General features: G+C 41.0%; 1 protein-coding gene across 2 annotated transcripts in view; it reads left to right on the forward strand.

Moving 5' to 3' along the window:
• LOC125715883 (adenosine kinase-like) overlaps positions 1 to 23,284 on the forward strand; it is a 124,372-nt gene that overhangs the window by 94,363 nt on the left and 6,725 nt on the right. For both annotated transcript variants that reach the window (XM_048987920.1, XM_048987921.1), the window contains exons 8-9: positions 9,498 to 9,533; positions 18,006 to 18,120. In XM_048987920.1, coding sequence (XP_048843877.1) covers positions 9,498 to 9,533; positions 18,006 to 18,120 — 151 coding nt within the window. The remainder of the gene's footprint in view (positions 1 to 9,497; positions 9,534 to 18,005; positions 18,121 to 23,284) is intronic.

The raw sequence follows: 23,284 nt of genomic DNA on the forward strand, positions 1-23,284 counted from the left end.
CGACTGAGCGTAGGGTCTGGTATGGTGAGAAAAAAAAATGAAATGATGCTTTATTTGCCATTTGTACGAGTATGTGTACATGTACATTGGAATGGTTCTTTGGGAATATCTTGCTCTTCCTTGAGACATACATACACATACAAGTGAGAACCAAGTTGGGGTCTGAGCACAGGGTCAACCATTAATATGACACCCCTGGAGCATTTTTCGAGGGGTTAAGGGCTTTGCTCAAGGTCCCAATGAAAGCATCAGCCTACCAACTCTGGAATTTGAACCGCCGACTTTCCAGTCACAGGCATAAAATTCTAACTTGCTGAACCACACGGCGAAGGAGGACTCCACTGGGTGCACCATGCCCATATAGCTTCTGAGTGTTTGCGACGAGCTCCTGAGAGTTTTACTTACACAAAAATGTTCTGAGGGCAGAAAGAAAAATGATAAGTTCAGAGTGATAACCAATCAGATTGTATAGGAGGTGGGTCCAAGCAAATGTAGGAGGCTGGACCAAGACATCTAACTGGCCAGTCCCACCTCCTCTGATTGGTTACCTCTACGAACCAATCATTTTTCATTCTGCCCTCAGAACATTTTTGTCTAAGTGAAACTCCCATGAGTTTGAGACGGGGGGGTAGGTGGGAGAGGGTATCCTGTTTTTGTTTTCTGGCCCGTTGAAGCAGCCCACAGGCTTGGCCGAGAGAGGTGTCTCCCGCGTCGTCCAAAGGAAAGGATGTGCCTGCGAGAAAGACGGATTTAAATGTAAAGGAAGCAATAAGGGAAGTGTAGAGACAATGCGTACGGCCGGATCGAGCCCGCTGCCTTCCTCCGAGTCACTGTCCTTAGTCATTTAAGTCAAAAGCCCACACAATGACTGTTAAAGAAGAAACGGACAGTACTGCCACTTTCTGTGTTGTGTAACTGGCTTCATTGTTGTACCAAGTGGCATGTTTATTTATTTATTTCTGAAGCACCATTGGCACGGCGTCGGTGCCAGCGGCTGCTCTGCCGCGGTATTACTTCACAGCGCCGCGTCGAGACCGTACCCATCGCCAAAGCGCTCACCTGCTGCTATAGAGCGCCGAATCCGTATACGTCGTCTCGGTACATGTCCCAGCCGGCCCTGCCAAATGTTTTCTGTCAATAATCCAAGCAGCGAGAGAGCATGCCTCCGCCAAGGGAGCTCGGCTAACAACTGTAATTGTGCGGACTCGGGGTAGCCTTGGAAATCCTCCGAAAGTGAACCGTGGAATATTTGAAATCGCCGAGGGTTAAAAGAGGGGTTCTCGAACGGCACGCGGGAAATATGAGACCGTGCGGCATCTTAACAAGCAGGTTGGGACCAGAGTCCTTTGAACGAGAGTAATGATGGATGTAAGAGGAGATATTGTGCTGAGGGTCGATCAATAGTGTGAGCTCTCCGCCGGCGCTGGGGCCGGTATATTTCTGTCACAGCGAGAGTGAGTGCAGGATGTCAGCTTGTTGCTGGAATGACTTAGAGAGGTTTAACACCGGCCTCGTCTGATACCCTATAACCCTGTATTTTCCTGCTTGTGATCTAGTGGGACTCAAAGGCCAAAGGGATGTTTTCCTTTCTCTTATCTTCCGGAGCACTGTGGAAAAGAAGGCCTTTTGTCCTCGAATGACAATATTCCCACAGTCCTGTCATTTTTTTTTTTTTTATAGGGCACACTCACCCTTTGCTTTCCGTCACCTCTCATCCCCCCCGTTCTGCTGCAGTTTGTAGATTTATTATTATAGTAAGTCGGACCTCAGGAGGTAGGGAAAAAGAAAATCCAAATTGTATATATTTCAAAATTCGAACTGGTTGCATGGCCTAAAAATGCAGCCTCACCAAATGCAATGATCATCATTTACTTATTTTTTTCTGACCGTCAGAGGTTATGCTGGAACCCATTTCTGTGCTTTTGGGTGTCAAAAACTGAGCAAATTAGGTATTATATCAGTCACATAAATTTGAAGTCTACGCTTTTTTTGAAACTGCGGTTTTGCATTGATGAAATTATACGGTGTTCTTATATAAAGGTTTTGTTGGACAAATCTAAACGATGTCACGTAAAATGTCTTGTGTTGGAGGGAATGTTGCGTTGCTGTAGAATGAATTGATGTAACATGGGGGGGGGAGAGCGGCAGTTAGAAACATATATAAGATTGATGGAATACAGACGATTGAATGTTGGAGGAAATGATCTGTTACTTATTTTGAAACCACACCCCTTTGAAGTGCAGCATTGTTCCCATATGAACCAAATAACTTATTATTTTGATGACCCGCATTATTGTGGCCTTTTTGATTGCATGGTGGTAAGTATTTCCTTGAAGCAGAGCCTTACGGATATAGCCTTTCTTTTTCGGACTCCTCACGGATAGCTGCACACAGGCCGGGGGAACAGCTCGCTCCTCCAAACCTCAGTAAATTAGACCCTGTCCCCCCACCCCCCATCACCTGGCATGGGGCCATTTCATGCCACATCAGCAGATAGGGCCGTGAACAAATCCGATTTTGATGTGGCCAGTTCATTAAAAGGAAGCTTTCATCTCCTTGACACAAATGGTTCATATTGTCGAAAAATACTTTTTTCTTCTTTTTTTTCCGCGTTTTAAATATGCGAGCAGTAAAAGAGCGCAAGATCTTTATTATGTAGTCAGAAGTGAATAGAGCAGGCTAAGTGATCTAGCAGAGAGATTATGTTCTTTTTCTCTGTGAAGCTTTTGTATCTAACTGCTGAAAGTTTATTTGATTTTTTTTTGCTGTAAAGAAGCAGTACGTAAAATATCATTTAGCAGCAAAGTACTTTTGCTTTGCCAGTACAAATAACTAGCTCTTTCCTGCATATTGTTTTGATGGATTTTTTTGGTATTATTCCACTGCCAGTAAATGTCTGTTGGTCTGTTGTGTTGTTTCCATTTCACCTCGTAATGAGTAGAGGTGTAAGCGTGGTCTTTGCCTGGGGACAGCCCCATGCCACTGCAGATGCCGATCGCATACACAAGCCAGTATGTCCGCCCACCACCGGGAGCCGAGACAATGCATGCCTCTGCATTGCTTCCTTTACGTTATGATGTTATATCCTGTATTACAAATTCTCTTAACTTCCTGTTGCTCCTACGACATTCATGGCCTATCAGATGTAGATATACCGCAAATGTTTCCTTCTGCTTTAACTCTGAGCTTTTCCAGAAGCCGTGGGTTAATTTTTATAGTCCGCTTCTTGGACAGTAAACTGGGTCAGAAGAGAGGGTCATATGAGTGTCATTAAAGTAGGAAAGGGGCACTTGCTTTGCAGAGCGCTGAAGCTGCCATACAGGCTTTTGGAGACAAACCCTCTCAGTGGCTGTGTAGCACTGTTTGTTTGTGTTGTCTGCCTATCACACCAGGCCTGACAACTGAGCATATCTAGCAATCTCTTCAGTCTTGCTTGGCTGCTAGTGTTTTGATTAAATTGTGTCTCGTTGCCAAGTGGCAGTAAAATAGACGTAAGCTTGTATTCTGTAAAGTCCCTCCCTATCAGCTCCTTAATTGAGAGAATGGAGCTAAGGTAGTTCATGCAGAACTCCACACAGTTGGTAATGACATCTGTCAACCGCTGAGGCAAATCTGGTAAAGGCTCCAAGCCTCTCTTCTGTAAAAGTTCACCAATGCAGCCTGTAAATGGCAGGGAAATTAAATTAATTGTGAGCTTCTCTCCCAGCAAATTAAGTGGAGTCATAACTTGACCCATTTTTTTTTGACAGGTATTAGGATGGAGAATTCTGCTTAAACTATAACTCAAAAACTAGATAAAGAGGTTAACCAGTACAGTACTGGGCGCGTCTCTAGATTTTAAGCTGTCACCTACCTTTACATTTGAAGGTTAGACAGATCAGTTCCAACTATCCATCTTGTGTGTGAATGTAAATTTAAGTTCACTCTTTGATGGTTATCTATAATATTTATATTTGAATTTCAATACAGACATTTCTGATTTTGCAAAATGTGTATACAAATAACAGCTAGATATCGATTGTCTTTTAGTGTAGATTATCTGACTCAATCCACTACAGTGTCTCTCATCTGAGCCTCACAACTAAAACCTGTCTTAAGCAATTTGTCTTTGACCCAGATCTTGTAGCTTTCAGATGTTTACACATGCAGAATGCATTAATAAACAAAGTAAAATTACCTACAATAGGCTAACACGCCGCTCACTGTATTATAATTTGTGCAACATGAGTAACCTAAAGGGATTTTGCATTCATGCCAGGAAAGATCTGGAGAGATACACACTGTGTTGCGGGGCTGCAGTGTGTGTTTGAAGAGCTTACAGCACCATCTCTCCATGTTGTCGTCTGATTAACAATGTGGGCATATGACTTGCATCAGAACCTATGTTGAAATCATTATAAACCAGACCAAGTATAGACAAAACAAGCCTCTAGACTGTGTCAACCAAATCTGTAGATCGGCTTTTAGCAAGGTCTTGGTAAAAATAAATCCCTGATGGTCAATACTAAACATATTAAAAGCTAAACTTTTTCGGTACCTCTGTAGTTTGACGATTGTTTTGGTGTGGCCCGGTGTTTTAAACAGCCGAAAACAGCTCCAGGCAGAATCCTCTTTATTCATCAGGAGATCATTTTAAACACATGCAATAAAAGCTGTGCTGTTAATTTCCAAGCTGCCTTGAATGAAACGTGTATGACTGTGATGTAAGAGCTTGTTAATGTTTTGTGCTGTTGCACTACGCACAGTTTGGTCTCCTTCAGCTGGGAGTGTGCGTTTCTCCTCATCTGCCGTTCACCTTCCAGAAATGATATTGGGAAAAAATGATCTCTCATTGCCGGCAAAATTTTGGTATCAGCGAAAATTATCTTTGTGGGAAAGAAAATAGTAAGTTGAATGCGGTGATTTGTGGCAAAACTAGATGTTGCTGGTCTCCGTTTAAAAAAAAAAAAAAAAAGTATAGTATAGCATATTGGCTGAATTATGAAAGTCATGCAATCCCAGACTCAGTGTAAGTCCCAGATAACTATAGTACATACATTGGTAACATATATCCAATAATGTGTAAATTTCATGGTATGAATACAGACTGTAATTGCTTCAATAAACTTTTCTTTGATGTGGCTCCCAATATTTTCACATTTCCTGGTTTATCCTGAAGGTAGGTTAGATTATATAGCACTGCCAGCCTTCCTCTTAACCAGAAACACGGGAGCTTAGAGTGTGCAGCTATTCTTTATTTTCCCTTCAATGATTTGTTTTTGACATGAGCACGCCAAAGGTGCTAAATCAGACTTGTATCCCACTGTGCGCTTCCACAAGTGAAAGAAGACATTTGTATTACTGTTTAAACAGTTTAACCCTCTTTTCACTGTTTCTCCGAAATGTTTAATAATGTTTATATAATGTTATCCATGTATTGATTTAGGTTGCAGTCGGAATATACTGTAAACACCACTGCCTCCTAGTCCAGGGTTTGTGGGTTCGATTCCTGAACTGGTTTCTCTACATTGACCCTAATGAATGTATGCCCTGTGATAGACTGGCATCCCATCGAGGGTGACCCCCTGCCCTGTGTGCTACGCCTCTTGGGATAGAATTCCTGTGACCCAATAATAGCAAATGGATGGTGCATAGTGGTCAATAACCATCCCTTTTGGGAAGTCCGCCGCCTGTTTAAGGAACCGTCTCCAAACCACTCAGACAATTGTGAAAGGTGTGATTGGCTGAGGAATCTACTTTTGTTTCATTGTTTTCATTGTCTCCAGGCGTAGCATATCACATTAGACCCAACAAATGGGCATTTGCTGAAAGATCACAAACACAAAATAAGTGTAACTCTTACTGTAAATTAAGTATGGAGCCAACGTAGCTTCCCTGTGTCAAACACATTTTAATTTCTGCCTCAGCATCACTTCAGGCTAGCGCAACTGAGCTAACGTTTTCGGTTTGTATTTGCCCGGGGGAATTTAGTCTTTCAGTGTATCAACTTTTATTAACCTTAGTGCTGGGCTCTGATCTTTGATTTATATTGTTTTTGAAACACTGCCATAATTTTTTTTGCATGCTTGTCAAATAATTACAAACAATTGTAGACAATACAGCAGACTTAATCACAGTATTTATTATTTGTATGTCATAGCATAAACCTTGGGTAAGCTTCACGGGTTCGAAATGCTGTTATTTTATCATTGCAGTTGTCAGTGGCTGAAGCGATGCTTATGTTTCTGGCCCATTGTTTGTGTTTTTCACAAGCCGCTCACTCTTCAAGCGGATGCATTAGTGAAGCACCTAGGAACAGATTTTTTTGCAAGATCTGTTGAAACACGTTAGTGTTTTTCATACATATATTGAAGTCTGCTTCGTGGGACAGTAAAAACCAAGACATTAACCAGAAACTCCTTCTGCGTGAAGTATAGTATCCAACAGCCCTAACAGGGCACCTGGTCATAATGCGGACCGTCGTGCTTGGTAATCGTTGGGGCAGACGTGGGACTCCTGGATTTTTCTCACTATCTAGCCGTTGGACTTTGTCTTGTAAAATTGAATTGTGTGACAGACAATTATGAAGCACACTAACTTGTTTTAACCACTGATATTGAAGTCGAAAGAAATGTTGATGGCACTTTGCTTAAAGCAGTTATATAACTGCATTATAGATATCTTCATAATGCATTATGATGCATTCAAAGTATTATAAACATGGATATAACTATAAAAAGGCATAACACTTTATAACCATGTTTATTAAACATTATTAATACTGTCAGCTATAATGCACTGTAAATACCTTCATAATGCATTATAATGGTCAATATAATGCATTATGAAGGTATTTATAATGCATTTTAGATGAAAGCTTTCTAGAGCATTCATAATACATTATGAGGGTATGTATAATGCAGTTATATGAGTACTTTAAGTAAAGTGTTACCAACATGTTTTGAGGAATGTGCAGTATTCAGATTGACTAAAAAATTGTGTATATGAATGTAGACACTGCTAGACTTTCTCTGTCAGTGAACAATGCAAAATGTGGAACTAATTAATATTGTCCATCCATCTATTCATGAAAACTGCTCATCCAATGCAGAGCAGCAGCTAATTAAGACAAAAATTTGAATATAGATAAAACACCTAGATAGAAACCTATTATTTACATTAATGGGGGCTCCATTTCAGAAGGGGCAAGCAGCCAAACCTACTGGTCTATTTAAAATGGAGGACATGGAAGATACCAAATGGCTAACTGGAGAGGGATCTATATTAGTTTCACCTCAGTGACCAACTCAAATTAATTGTCATTGATGATTCTTTTCCATGTATTTTTCTTATAATCCTTTTTTCATTAATCATCTCTTAATATTCTATAAATTAATTTGTTAATAGGAGACATCCTCACTGAATTCTTTATTGGTAGACCCCTTAAATCTTTATGGTGTTGCCCAACTCAGTTCCTGGAGGTCTGAGGTGTTTGTAGACATTCACTGTGTTCATTTTTTTTTCTCTAGATTGTGTTTGCTTTTGTTTGATGTTTTGTTTTGTTTCTCTACTGTGCCACGTCTAACCTGTGGTGATACTCGTTTCACCCCTTGCACCTACAATAAATCAGAGTGCAGAACCAGATCCTTGTCTGTAAGGCCTCTGCTGTTGGCCATCTTAGCAACAACACTGTTACATAATAAGGAAATATATTTCACGTGGTTCACACTGTATAGTTATAATAAGGTCTAAGCACTGACTTCACACTAATTCAAGGAGTTAATGCTAAACTGTACTGCCTAATTACTCCCAGTAAACCCTGTTTAACCTTGGCAATGCAAATAACTGAAGTAGCCAATAATGAAGTTGTGATTTGTGGCCTGGAAGGTATGAAAGGATTCCAGGATTTTATTACACGGCGCTATAGGGGAGGTGCGCGCTGCCACCCTGATAGCACATTCCCGGCGGAACGGCTGTCGTGTATCAGGCTTACACCCCAAGCAAATACCGAACTCTTTCTATGCATTTACATAAAAGTGTTCAAGGTACGAATCCAACTTATAATGTAATTAAAGCGCAGGCAGAGGAATCGTTGGTGATGTATGTGTATCATAAAAAAAAAAAAGCAACGAAATGTCTTAAATAAAAAAATGCATTTAATTCATGTTAATATTAATTTTCCAAAATACCCGTTCTTTTTCTTTTTTTGTCGACTAACCAGGCAGACATTTGCCTTCTTCAAGCCGTTTGTTCAAGCAGAAAGTAGGGAAACAGCTGCTGTAGCACTGAATCGAGCGCTACATGTAAATTGGCAAATCGCTCGCCCTTAATGAGATGTGAACGCAAAACAGTTCCTTTGCATGTAACCATAGTAATTTAAATAGTACTAATAGTAACAGTAATAACTATTGATCCATCTTCTAACCACTTAGCCAACGTAGTCTTGGATGTATTTATTATTACAAAATGTCTTGGTTGGCCTAATGTATTAGTCAGTATCTTGGTCATATGGAGAAAGAGATGGTGGTGGGGGGGGGCGGAGGGCACATCCACAGGAGGTGACAGGAGGTAACCAATGGAAATTGACATGGGGGATGGGGCTAGTTATTAGCCACCACAGTGCCAGGATGGCCAGATAGGGCTCCTCCATTCTCATCATACGCACAAAAAAGCGCCCAGCAGCTTCCAGCCACCCCCTCGCTCGTCCGGAGCCCGGGCTGGTGCCAGGCGTGCTTGCTTGGCCCAGCCTCTGGCTCATCTGCGTGTGGCAGATTAATTGATGTGTCCCCGGCACCATTATGCTGACCCGTGGCAGACGGGCCGCCAGCCGCCCCCCGGGACCCACTAACCTTATTGCTTTTTTTCTCCCCCCTCACTCCTTCCTCTCCTAAAGGGCAAGGATGTCAACATCTCCCCAAGGTCACACTGTAAAGCAAATGCAAGACCTTTCCGACATAATTGGATAATTTACCATCATAGACTCACCTCACTGTAGCATGTGGGTTCCATAGTTAAAATCGTAAATCCAGCGATGGGATTAGTCCATCAATACTGTCTTCTGTCATCGTAATTTAAGGCTTTTTCACCGTTCGTTATGCGGAGTTGACTGCCTATCACCGAACATTAGCGATGAGTAAAGCAGCATGCTTTCCGTTTGTAATCATAACCGTGTCTCATGGCATTGCATACTTCACGGGCTCGACCTTGTTATTTTTCAATTTTCTCATGGGTTAGAAAAGAGAAGTGAGATGGTTCAGGCTGGAACCTGCCACACTGTTGTCATGCTGCTGTGGTAATTTAGGGGAAAAAATACTCCTGGCACATCAGAGCGGTTGTTTGGTGTTTGGAATACTAATTGAAAAGAAGGAAGAGTGGAATCGGTTTATGATACTTAACCTCGGAAAATAGCACAAGGCTTAAGATAAGTGACTGAAGAAAGTGAGATGTCTCTGCTCATATTGTGTTGTTCTCTGCAGAGTGTCTCTGTAATTAACTGCTCATTTTTGTTTTATTTCAGGAGGCAGCCACTTTTGCCAGAGAGCAAGGCTTTGAGGTGAGTTGACCGGCAGTTGCTCACTAAACAGATCCTAAAGGATTATTTTTGCTGATAATGAAGTTCTTTTGGACAGTGATTGATGTGCTATTATACTCTCCAGGTCTTGCAGCAGTTGCCATGGAAACCTGGCAGTCGTCATGGTTTCTTTGTTCAGCCAGCTTGGTGTTATGACGCACTCTGCTAGGTCTGCACCCAACATCGCCTACAGATGTTATTTATTGAATTTTGAAAAGCCTCATGGGAAGCTGAGAAGTTGGGCACGGCTTATAGCTTCCTCCGCAGATACAGGGGATATCAGGCTGCTTAGTTAAAAAGCCACCTCATTAGCCTCATTACAGTTGGGGAGGATTCACTGCTCTAGATCTGTTGTGATGCTACAGTAAATGGTACACTACAGTAACCTTTTAATAACTGAATTACTGCCACCTGTGGTTTTAGAATATGCAAATTAAAATGATAGTCCTTCTCGGTACATAAAATATTTATGTATAAAAGCGGCTGCTTCTTCAATGAGGAAGAAGTGGTAATTTTGTCATTTTCCTGCCACATCCATAATATGGGTCTTTTATTGTCCTTTTGGTCTTTTTACTAAAATTCTTAGACAGCAGGAAGTAAATGCAAAAAGCCAAATACAGTTGCACACTGTGGGCACCACTTCAGTTTATTTTTTTTTGTGTGTTTTTGAAATGTATCAGGAATTAATTCCCTAGTTAGTTTGGTTATTAGAAGAGCTAAGATAAATATACATGTATACACAGGGGACAGAAATGGAAGCCTCAGATAAGCAATTGCTGTTAATGAAGTTTTAACAGGCAATATGCGTGAAATTTGAAAATCCTTCCTTAGCTTCCTGTACTGCATGAGGATATTGGAGGTCTGGCACTTATTATTATTATTTTTCTGGCTTGGTGCCTGTCGTTTATCATTTTAGGAGGTCAGCTGTGGCATTAGCATGCTATCGTATGCTAAAATTCGAGCTGTTCGGTCCATTTATCATTACCGCGGCTGTGATTTGAAGCACAGGTGTCCGGGAGAACATTCTGCTCGCTCCTCCAATGGCTGTTATTTGGTGTGTCAGGTAATTAGCATACAGTAAACACAATATCACTGGTGAACAGTAAACAATGGAGAGCGCATCTTAAATTAAAGAACCATGACACTCCTGCAGTGAGCAGATCATAAAAAAACATAATCTTTTACATGTACAGAAGAAATAGTATAATTTAGAAAATCCATTGGTTTTACCTTGGATTGACCTACAGTCAAACATAATTGGTTCCAGAAGGTAAAACAGTTCACTCTGAACAATTCCCAGTGTTCCAGTGAACAGGTTTTGTTTTTTCTTTTATTCCCCTTTGTTTGGCAACACTGAGAATCTAGCATATACAGCTGCTTTGATATACAAAGGAGACTGGCACACATTCCAGATATATATATATATATATATATATATATATATATATATATATATATATATATTATTACACACATGCATGCATGCATATGTGTATGTTCTGCACAGAAATGAACCCTCGCAAACGAATCACGCTGGTCTCTGTCTTGTGTGTAATTTAGGGTCTATACTGATGCTTTCATGTACATTTCCTTCGCTCGCCAAAGCATTATTACAACACTGAACGTCTGATGAATGGTATGCACATTTAGAGGGTCGTTTAAGGATGTTACTGCTTAAGTGTGTTAATAATATCTTTACGTACATTTGCAGAGATCTTGAGGCAATATGTGAGCACGTGATAACATAATGAGTGAAGCCATTTGTACATTTCCGTAAATCTAAAGTCCATTTTCATTATTTAGTAACAGAAAGCAATTTGATAAACCCCTGTAATGTTTGAAGCTCAAAGTGGCATTTATTTTCCACTCTTTATAAAGCCATCATTAAGGCCATGTGCAACATGCATTTTTTTTTAAAATAGCCTTACATGGGAGGTCAGCAGTTAAGCCATAACTGAAACTCACAAAAATTAATTTTAGGGGAATATGAGTTTTATGCACCGATCAGCCATAACATTAAAACCACTGACAGGTGAAGTGAATAACATTGATTATCTCGTTACAATGGCACCTGTCAAGGGTGCCATTATATATTAGGCAAGTGAGCAGTCTGTTCTTGACGTTGATGTGATGGAAGCAGGAAAAATGGGCAAGTGTGAGGATATGAGCGACTTTGATGAGGGCCAAATTGTGATGGCTAGATGACTGCATCGCAGTATCTCCAAAACTGCAGGCCTTGTGGTATGCAGTGGTCAGTACCTACCAGAAGTGGTCCAAAGAAGGCCAATCGGTGAACTCACCGCAGCTCATGGGTGCCCAAGGTTCATTGATGCTTGTGGGGAGCAAAGGCTGGCCTGTATGGTCCGATCCTACAGGAGAGCTACTGTAGCGCAAATTGCTGAAAAAATCAATGCTGGTTATGATATAAAAGTGCCAGATCACACAGTGAATTGCTGTGTATGGGGCTGTGTAGAGTCGGAGAGCCTCATGCTGACCCCTGTCCACCACCGAAAGTGCCTACAATGGGCACCTGAGCGTCAGAACTGGACCATGGAGCAATGGAAGAAGGTGGCCTGGTCTGATGAGTTGCATTTTTTGTTACATCATGTGGACAACCGGGTGCACGTACGTTGTTGAAGAGATGGCACCAGGATGCACTATAGGAGGAAGCCAAACTGGCAGAGACAGTGTGATGCTCTGGGCAACGTTCTGCATGGCAGTGGTATTCCCCGATGGAAGTGGCCCCTTTCGGCAGGATAATGCACCCTGCCACACTGCAGAAATTGTTCAGCAATGATTTGAGGAACATGAGAAAGAGTTCAAGGTGTTGACTTGGTCTCCAAATTCCCCAGATCTCGATCCGAACGAGCATCTGCGGGATGTGCTGGACAAACAAGTCAGATCAATGAAAGTGACACGAAGGGGACCTACACAACATTAGGCAGGTGATCTTAATGTTATGGTTGATTGGTGTATATACAGTATTTACATAAAGTGACTTCAGCCTAATGGAAAACCTACACATTCTAACAAAATAGAACATTTGGGAAATGTATTGTTGATTACACAATGCTGAGCTGCTGCAAGTTAATACAATTCCCTCTTAGCATAAAATATCCGTTGCACTGGGCATATGTAAATGAGTTATTTTCAGTGAGAGAGGTGTGTTACATTAAACACACAATTTGCATTTTCTTCTGAGTAATGCACTTTTAATGTACATATGTGTATTTATAGTTAAGTAAAGGTTGCAAATAAATTAAGACACTATGGAAAGGGTAAAAAATGCTCTGAATTTTATCGGTAAGATTTACTTTTCATTCCTTTGAGGAGTAAGTTCAAGTAGAGGATCAAGTTTTGCACTAGTAAGCTTAATGCTAACCCTCCTGGGTTCATAGGACCACTGTGAAGTAGTTGATTAGGTGTTGATTGGTTGAAGTAAAAATACTGACTGTCGATCCATCTAAGTCCCATGAAGCCCTTTTGGCTGACTAAGAAATCTGATCCCACCTTGAATCATTTACACATTTCTCAAAGTTCCTATGCTTATGTAGATTATGCGGCATTGCCTGTTGAGTCTTTTCTAATGGGCTTTGTAGACAACTTGAAACAGGTTTGAGTACATAGTCACATGCTGTTGTCAGACAACATAAATGGTTACAGGTTGTGCTGCCTGACCAGTGTCTGCTTTGTGTTTTCATTTTGTTTTGTGTTTTATGTATTAATTCAAACCACGAACTATGCCCTGTCTCACAAGGTGCTTTAGCAGAATGTTCTGCTATTCCGTTAAGACTCCTATGTCTCACTAAATGTAGAGTTTGCGTAGCATGAAGCTCACCTTGCAGGCCACGGTGACACACCCAGCCAGGGCAGTGAAATCTGAGCAGTTTGACAGGTTGTTTCCATTGAGGTGCAGCATTCATTGTACAACTTGTTGCTAACCTGTCCAAAGGCAGGTCATTCAATAGTGCATTAGGGTATTGGGTGCATTCAAAATGTTATTGATAGCAGGTCAGATGCAGTGCGTCCTCTAGAGCATTCAGATTTAATGGAAACAAATGTTACCCTTAAAAAGTACAAGTATTTAGGTTTATATTGATGATGTCTTAAACAGCACAGTGATCAATATGAGGTGATAGAAGTGTCCAGGAATTACAAATCATCATTATGCTGCATGTTGTTTGTATATCTGATATATAACGTTATATAGAGGACATAAGTTAAAAATGGTTTTGTGCTTTGTTTAAAGATGTCATATGCAAAAACAAACAGTGGAGTGAAATCCGCATATACTGTAACCTGGTCTTGCATTATTTTGCTTTTAACTGAGTAATGCTGTTCTCCTTTGACGTTGACCGCTTAAGGATTTAAGTTGTGTTGATCGGAAGGTCAGTGGCCAAAAAACAGGAAGATGAAACTCGCATTTCGTCTGTTTCACTTTCAAAAACACACATACTTCTCACGCTGGATAAAAATCATTCTTTCTCACACTCCCTCAGTGATGTTCGTTTGCATTTCAGCTTTATTTGATTAAAGGTAAATTTTAAAATCAAAGAATTCTTATATATGCACAACCAAACAAGCAGATCCTTCAGATTGTCACTTTTAATGTGGGTTTTATATGGCACAGTTTTATTGACCTATTTTAGTAGTTTTCTACCAGCCACCTGGATATAGTAACAAGTTACTACTGTGCTATGTTGATTTGGACAAGAAAAAGGCTGACTGATAAACAAAAAGGTCTGCTAGGTAAAAAGCCCGAGGCTTCTGCTCGCAAATAGAAATCGCTCTGGCACATTCTACCAAAAACCGTTTCACGATTACCTTTTTCAATTAGCCTTTCGCTTGGTCTCCCTCTGTGTGACTCTTGGCCAGAAAGAGATCACATTTAGGAAGCATTTAGCGGCTCTATCCGTATCGTTATGAACGAGGTGTCACGGCTTCATCCGTGGAGGATCGCTTGCATCATTCCCAGTCCATTTCCACAACCACGGCGGTGGACACATCAGCCCAGGCTGCATTTCTCTGGGCAAATGAAAGGGATAATTCCCCCGCCGCTGCCCTGAGTGACTGATAGACATTCCATCTGCTTCTAATGTGTCTTGATAGGTTAATTATGAGGTGGCTTCGACAGGGGATTAAAGTGAAGCCCGCCGGAGGGTGACACGGTCCCTGAGCGCACATGCATTCTGCGTGAGAGTCCTGTGTAAACATAACCTGCTTCCAGATTTACAGTGTCACGTGGCTTCCTTTCCAGTGGACTTATCTCAGAGCGCCATCTCCCCCCTGCCCCCCCCTGCCCCCCCCAGCATCTCCTCCATGGCGCAAACCTTCATTATTATACGAAATTACGTAACTGAACGTAGAGAATGTGCATGTTTTAAAATGTGGATTATTTTGAGATGGTGCGCGATGTTAAAGATGGTCAGATAAGGCAGTCTCATTCACATTAAATATAGATATCCCGTATGGAAGGAAGAAGTCTGTCGCTTTTTTTGCTATTTTTGAGTGCGTGTTTTAGGATAAAGGACAGGGATATGGGACGTTTTATTCCATAACATGTGCCTGAAGGGAACAAAATGCGCTTCTCATCTGGTATAGGTAGCATTAATGCTCAAAATGCGTCTGTAAACCAGGACTGTAATAACTATGAAATAGAGTATTTATCCGAAGGATTATCTCTTAGCTAGTCAAAGAAATGTTGAGAAGAGTTTTGTTTGTCTCATCGTTTGATTGCTTCTGATTTGACAGAGGTTCGATTGTAACCATCTTGTCTTATCTGAATTGTTATTTTTGATACAGTTCCACAGTGTAGATCTCCAAAAATGGCACTTTACTAGGAGAGGAGCATTACTAGCACCCGGTTTTGGCGCCAAATTTTCAGCTAGTCCCATGGTTTTGTCATCTACTAATGATTTGAGGTTCATCACTGGGCGACATAACTGCAGTCATACTGGGTCTCTCAGCTGGCTCTTACGCAAGGACGTTGAATAGACCTGACAGATGCCTATTGGTTGTTGTTTGCTACCCAGTTGGTGCTAGCTCTCCTGCATAGCTCCCTGTGACGTTCCAAGTACTAAGAAACCGATCGGCATTGCGAAGTGGTATCGAGCAAAAAATGTAGCTAATGCTTTAGCACACCAGACAACAGAGAATGCTGATTTTGCCATAGTGCGTGGAGAGCGTGTTCTTTAGGGTTTCCAGCCTCAGTCAGCAGGCTGGCGTGAGATTCTCAATTCAAGACAAGTCTGCACAGGCATTTACATGTATGTAACACTTTCACTACTATGAAAATAGTCTGTAGCATTTGCAAACTACCTCAGTGCTTTTGGTGTAGCTAATTTTAGGGTTATAGGTTTATAATGTAATAATATAAATTTGCCATGAGATTTCATGTGAGTGCCTCGTGCCCATTGCTTCCGGGTTAGGCTCCGGATCCCCCGCGACCCAGTAGGATAAGTGGTTTGGAAGATGGATGGATGGATGGATTTCATGTGAGTGTCTGAAAGCATGAGTGTCACACCCGATGCGTGAGAGTTGTCAACCCCGGTTCTTTAAAAAAAAATACATACATTGTCTTTTATACAGCAGCATAGACTGACACAGGTAAGTTGTATGCAGAAAACACCCAGATGACTAATACAATTTTGACAGGTAGCCATCGGAAAGTATGCAAACAAGCATATCAGTAACATAATTTCCATCTGTAAATTAGTCTGAATTATATTATTCATATTATAACTACAGGCTACTATTTTTTACAGCCTCCCAGCGTTAGAAACCTTGGACGCCCTTTTATGGATTGGTAACTGGTTATTGATTGAGTTAAATAGTTTTTAAAACGCTAACATGTAGCCCTGCTAATGAAAACTAGCGGGCGTCATGAACATAAATAATGACTCTGTAGGTGGTTTCCTACACAGAACAGCAAATCAGACCAGCCAGTATGGATCACTGTAGGGCTGGGTCAAGGAGGTCAAAAATAGTGACATTTATTTCAAAGCTTACTTAACCAATGGCAATTTTCATGGTGTTAGGAGTATCTGAGGTTTTGAGTTATTGTGTGTTGTACGACTGGCAGAGCGCCACATCCTGCAAACAACACTCATCGCTTAAATTCTGTTTATGCCGCCATTAGCCGGGCTGGACTGGATTGAGGAAATTGCAGTTTGAAGCAGCTTTATATCAAAGTGAAACCTGAGACCAGAGCATATGAAAAACAATTTTTAAACCCTGAAGACGTGCTCCATTGGAAATCTGCAAGTGTAGTTAGAAACATAAGCAGCTCAAAGGAGAGAAAATAAAAGGAGATATGAACTGGGGTGGGGGGGGTGCAGCAGCGGGGCTTCACCATGAACAGGACTGGTCTCCCGGAGACAAAGCCGCCAAGTGCTGGTAACCGTGATGACGGAAGACCCCCAAATCCACAGTCTGGCATGTGGACAGCGACACTGAAGCTGGCAAGGGGCCACGGCCTGAGCCCAAGTGGCGGGTCTTTGTCTGCACGCAGTAAAAGGTTACAGAGAGAAGTCATTGGGACTCACCAGTGAATTCAGTCGCCCTGCTCGCACACTGGCCTTTGTGGCTTTATAAGCTTGCTTTGTTTTCGTCGACATTGTCGTCGTTCCCCCCGCTTTCTCCTGCACACACTCCCCCCCCCCCCCCCCCCTTTACCGGCCCACTCTTCCTTCAGTTTTGACATTTGTGCTGCTTTTCCATAGGAGCAAAAAAAAATTATACAAAAAGAGAAACATTTTTCTTGTGTATCGAAATAAAAAAGAAAAATGTCCTTTTAAGTCAGAGAAATCAGACAAGATGTAAGTGACTAAGCAGGTTTCACGCTGCTCTCTGAGCCCGGGTTGCGCACGTTGAAAGATCGCCTGGGGGCAGAACCAGACATCTGCCATCTGCCCGAAACCAGCTTGATGGGTCAGCATGGAGAATTATTGGAACAGCCCAGTTCTATTCACCTCCTCTTGCATTATTTCACTTTCTATTTCTTGGTTTTCACTTTATTTTAGAGTTTGAATATAATTGAAGTGCTACTTGATAATCAACTCCATAGCTCATTTGTTGAGACTTTAATTGCAGGTTCCTTTATTAGTTACCAGTTGTGAAGATAAATGTGTCTTTTGTATTAAATGGTAGCTTAGATTGAAATAGTTTCTCACATTGAATAATTAAGCCTTAATTTAAGTTAAATGACTCCATGTTCCAAAATGGGAAAGCCTCAAAGATATTTTGCTTAAGACTATTGGACGTGTTTATTAAGATCAAGCTCAGACTTTATTTTGGTCTCAGTGCTTAGCCTTTTGACTTGAAATCTACAACCAAACAATGTTAGCTCATCTTAGCCCAAGCCCCGATCTCAGCCAAATTGCTCTCGGAGGATTTATGTGACGATGAGCGTGTCGTCTTAATTACTGTCACTGAGGTTTGCCATTTTCTTTTCAGACGGAAGACATTGGCGAGATTGCACGCAGGACGCAGAGCCTGCCGAAGGTGAATGGGAGCAGGCAGCGAACCGTGGTCTTCACTCAGGGCAAGGGCGACACAGTGGTAACAAAAGGTGGGGAAATCTTCTGTCTATCTCCAAAAAGAGCAGCAGGCACGTATGGGCCTGCTGGTGGCCAAGGCCGCTGTCATTGAATCTTAAAAAGGTGCTTTAAATTGTTTTGGTTCAGCCATTTACAACGTAAAGTAGCTTATGTCTCCTTAGTAATATAATCCATACATTTTTGACTAGCTACGGAATTCAAGGAAACAGGTTGTGTAGTAGTCATGGCTATCTATTTGCTGTTGCACCCTTGAGTAAATTATCCAGCTGAATACGTAGGTAACAACTGTATGTCGTTTTGGATAAAAGCAAAGCTAAGTGACGCAATGTAAATGTAGCTAGTCTCCATCTGCGCCCAATATGGTCACTGCCAGAGCTGTTTTATTTGTGATCTCAAAGAGAGGTGTTTCAGAAAAGTTTGACAAGATCTGGCAAGACTTAACAGAAAAAGAACTGATTAACGTCATAGTGTTGTATAAAAATTAAGATATTTTAAGCAGACAAAAAAGAAATTTGTATCTGTATGCCTGTTTTGCGGAATCCAAGACACATATGGACTGGGGTTGTTGACATAGATGGCGTTTGGTTATATGGGTTTTTACTTGGCAGTGGTGTAGAATGAACCAGCAGCGGATTGAATCTTACAATTATGGTTAATGTAATTTAGCCATTGAATCTTATTAATTGTTAAAACTTTCATTAAATGATATTTGAGCATTTTTAAAAAAAATATACAAATGTAATAGTATTTTCCTTTCCCTTAGTTATAAATTGATTTCCCATATTCCCATCTACTAGGTCACTTTAGCTGAGCCTTTTAACAGTACTGTATATTTTTCAGTTTTTCTGGTAAAAGTGTTTGAAATGAATTCACCCTTGACACTGACCTCTTATCTCTCACATGTACAATATGTATCCAGACAATTGTTGTACTCAGAGCATTGCTATGGTAACTGGAATACAGGGGATGTATTCCCCTCTAGAGGTTTTAAGTTTTAACTGAATAGCATAAAAAAACACAGTTGTTGCAGAACGGACTAGTAAGGTGCTCAAAAGCCTATAGGAGTTTTGGGAATAGAGGCACAGACAAAGAGTTGTATAGTTTTACTTTCCCCTCCTGTAATAAATTTAACGTAGTAACTACTGGTAGACAGTTTTCCCCCCTTAACTCTGTATGATCTTTACATTATTTCATAGTTTATCCAACGCCACTGTTGTTTTGGCTGTTCCTGCAGTTGTTTAACATTTGGGTAGGTGCAGCAGGACAGAGATCTTTAGCTAAAGAGCTTGGGGGGTCCAGCAGTGCGCATGTGACAGAGGTTTCAGGTTACGGCTCACAGGCCTTGACTGTGGACTAACAGGATGTCACTTCCCACCACGGGCACATTTCTCTGGGCCGCTCACCCACATGGCGTTCATGGGACGGCGTCCACACTAGCAGCCCATCCGAGCTGCGCGCTCCACTTTTGGGGAAACCTGTTACACATTTTTGCTGCTGTTTCAAATGGTATGAAACAGTGGGGGCTGGGGGATGACCTGAGCTGCAGTTTGGATGTTTACCAACAAAAATAAAGTATGATATTATGTTACTTGAGATGCATCATTGACCGAAATGGTAACCTTGCAGTCTCCTTTGTGAATAAGTACATGTGCTTTTCAACTGTACATGCTCATTACATGCATGAAACATTATATAGATACACATAAACCAATATAATTATATCTGCATGTATATATGCATGTGTATTTGATATGCAATAAATAATGAAGATGAATGAAAAATGTAATTGAATTTGGCATAACAGGACATTAGTAGTGACACTACAGTTGCACGTGATTGTAGGTGTTGCTCTGTGCTGTCCTCCGGGTCTGAATGCTAAGAATCCCAAAAATTCACCAAATAGGACAGCCGTTTGATGTTACGACACTTCCTCTTGGCCTGTAGTCCACCTTTCCAAGCGCTGATTTTGCAGTTTTTCTCAGTAAGGTTTTTAATGGACAGGCCTCTGCTTAAAAAAAATAAGCTAGTTACCAAGTAGTAACGCTTTACATTAATTGCTCCTTCGTAATGCCTTTATGATGCATTCATAGAACATTCAGTGCACCTTCATAATGCATTCATAGAACATTCCGTGCACCTTCATAATGCATTCATAGAACATTCCGTGCACCTTCATAATGCATTCATAGAACATTCCGTGCACCTTCATAATGCATTCATAGAACATTCCGTGCACCTTCATTATGCATTCATAGTACATTCCGTGCACCTTCATAATGCATTCATAGAACATTCCGTGCACCTTCATAATGCATTCATAGAACATTCCGTGCACCTTCATAATGCATTCATAGAACATTCCGTGCACCTTCATAATGCATTCATAGAACATTCCGTGCACCTTCATTATGCATTCATAGAACATTCAGTGCACCTTCATAATGCATTCATAGAACATTCCGTGCACCTTCATTATGCATTCATAGAACATTAATGTGAAGCGTTACCCCCCCCCCCCCCCCCCCAAATCCTAAGACATTTCAGTTCCAATTGAATCCCCCCAATCTCTGGGGGCCTGAACAGATTGAACTCATCTTTTGTCCCGTAGGTGTTTTTAAAGTGATAAATAATACCTGCTACCCTCCCTCACTGATTCTGCATGAAGACAGAGTTGTGCGTCCCTGTGAACTTTATATAAAATGCATGATGAATGTGAGGAGGTTGAAGACAATGTGTTCTGGTGTCGTCTACAAAGGCAAACATGATAAATGTCAAGGAGTATCCAAGCCCCCCTTGATAAGTGGGACCGTAGCAGGCACTGCTCAATGGGAGTACGACATTGTTATTCATGGCAGTTAAATAAATGTCAATATAAAAGAGAATTAAATATTTTTATTTCCCAGAGGCGGAGTTCTAATATACTTGATCTCTCATTTCATTTGTAATTTGTACTCTTGTCGGTATATGATCATTCACCAGACTCCATGTGTCATGGTAAGCTACTTAAGGATGATTAAAGACGTGAAAATGCTTTGCCTATAAAGCAATCTTGAAAAGAGATGCCAATTTGCTGTCCCCCCGCCTCCCCAACACTCCTTAAAATATTAAAGCACTCTTTCGTCACCTCTTGGTATTAAATATGCTTTACGGAAGCTCCCGGAGACGCATTGTCCTTAATTTAAAAGCTGACACTATTGAACTGCGCTGCACCTTACCGATGCACCTATTAAGGCACTAATTAAAATCGTTGTGCCCTGAACTTTAACAGTGGAAATATCTAATAAAGGATCGTCGAGGAGGCTCGCTACCCCTAATAGCTAAATAAGTCTCAGGTCAGCAAGAGAGTCTGGGGGGTGTGAAAGAGACTCTCATTGTGTCACTCTGTGAAAAGGGCCAGGTCTTCTCATGGTAACGAGAGAGGATTTACGTCCATGAAAGGCGACTAAACTGGGATGTGGTGCACTGATGAGTCGGAAATGTACAACAGTGCTGGGAGGGGCGTCCTTTATTTACAGCAGCGCTGTGATATTTAACGCTGGGCCCTTTCCCCAAGTTTTTGGGACTCTGTATTATATCACTATTAAGTCACACAACGTTGGAAAATAGTATCGCGGAAAACACTCCTGGAGATTAACAGGTTTCACCACTGAGCTAAAATACTGCATTCACAAATCTGATTTAACATTGATTTCCATTTTCATTTGTTAGATAAAAAAAAAACCTGAGTGATTTATAAACTCCAGTGATCTCTTCTGTCATATATACAGTCTAACCTCAATGAAAATAATTATAATAACTTACCAGTCACCTGAGAACCCTTATTTCATCTGAGGCCATATGAAATGAAGATTTGTAGCTTTTTCAATTTGTTTCTATACTCCTCTATGGTCTATTTAGTCGGTTTACTTACTTTACTAGCAACTTATCAATTATGGGGATGTTTAAGAGGTTGCAAGTGGTTTATATAGCACGTAATAGTGTATATTTGTCCTTTGGATTATATAGCTATTGGTTTGTAGTTGTTTCCTAATGAATGTGTACAGTGTCGAATGAGACTGGAACCAATACTAAGTCATTAAATTACAATTGTTGTTAATTCACTAAACATTAACATGTATTTGTGAATTATTTAAAAAAACAAGTTGATCTAGATGCCATCTCTATCGTTTCTAATTGTAAGAATTCTATAGTTTCCTTGGACTTGTGTTATTTTTTTAATGCGATCTTTGAAGTGGTACATGTTTTTTTTAATGATCTCCCCAGGGATAAGCCAGCAAGTGTTTTTTGCTGCCCTCCCCCTCCCTCCGCTCACCCCCAGCCTCTAAAGGTGATTATTAGCTTCTAATGAACAGACTCCTAAAGCATGATGCATTTTCTCTGGAGCTAATTTATGCTGTGCTATTATTTTGGAGTGATTAATTAACAGGTTACATTAAGGCAAATCACATTCTTAAAAAAGTGAGAAGATATTTTAAGTAGATGTGCCTTATTCCAGTATATTGGCAAAATAGTTTTACAGTTAATTGTGAACCGGGTGTTACACTTCTGACATTCATCTCATGTGAATCCCTGGCTCATTCCTGGAGAGATGTCCATTAACCAGAAAAGTGAGTGTGAGAGCACATGCCATTCAAACCAGCTCCTGGAGACAGTTAGCAATGGAATTCTTTACTTTTCGCACTGATTTTTCTTTCCATATCCAGTTTTTCCCACCCTTCTGATATGTAATTCCCCATCCATGTATAAGGGTCGAGAGCTTTGGTGTGAGTACTCAGACACATGTCACAAGGTAGGTTCAAACCTGGGGTCTGTCCCCCCCCCACCCCCCCTCCGTCAAGTCAGTATCTCTAGAGATGGCGGTCCTCTCGGCCCTGTACTCTACCCTAGTTAAATATATTTGAGTATTTGATGGAGGACAGAGATTTCCGACTTTCCCTTCATTTCAGCCGAAACAGAAATCGAAAAATTGCGCACAGCTTGAAACACGCTAATCGACACATTTTCTGTTTAAGAAACGTAGCGGGGAGAAAAAAAAAACACTAGCAGAGGGTGTAATTAGCAGAGGCCTGATATGGTGCGTGACATGGCTTGACATGTCGCTGTGTTATGAGGATGGGTTAAGGTCAGGCTGTTCCTCTTTATTATGACCTCAGTACTTCTCAGGCTGCACTGATT

This window comes from Brienomyrus brachyistius, chromosome 20 (genome assembly GCF_023856365.1).
Source record: "Brienomyrus brachyistius isolate T26 chromosome 20, BBRACH_0.4, whole genome shotgun sequence".
In the NCBI taxonomy this organism is placed as follows: Eukaryota; Metazoa; Chordata; class Actinopteri; order Osteoglossiformes; family Mormyridae; genus Brienomyrus; species Brienomyrus brachyistius.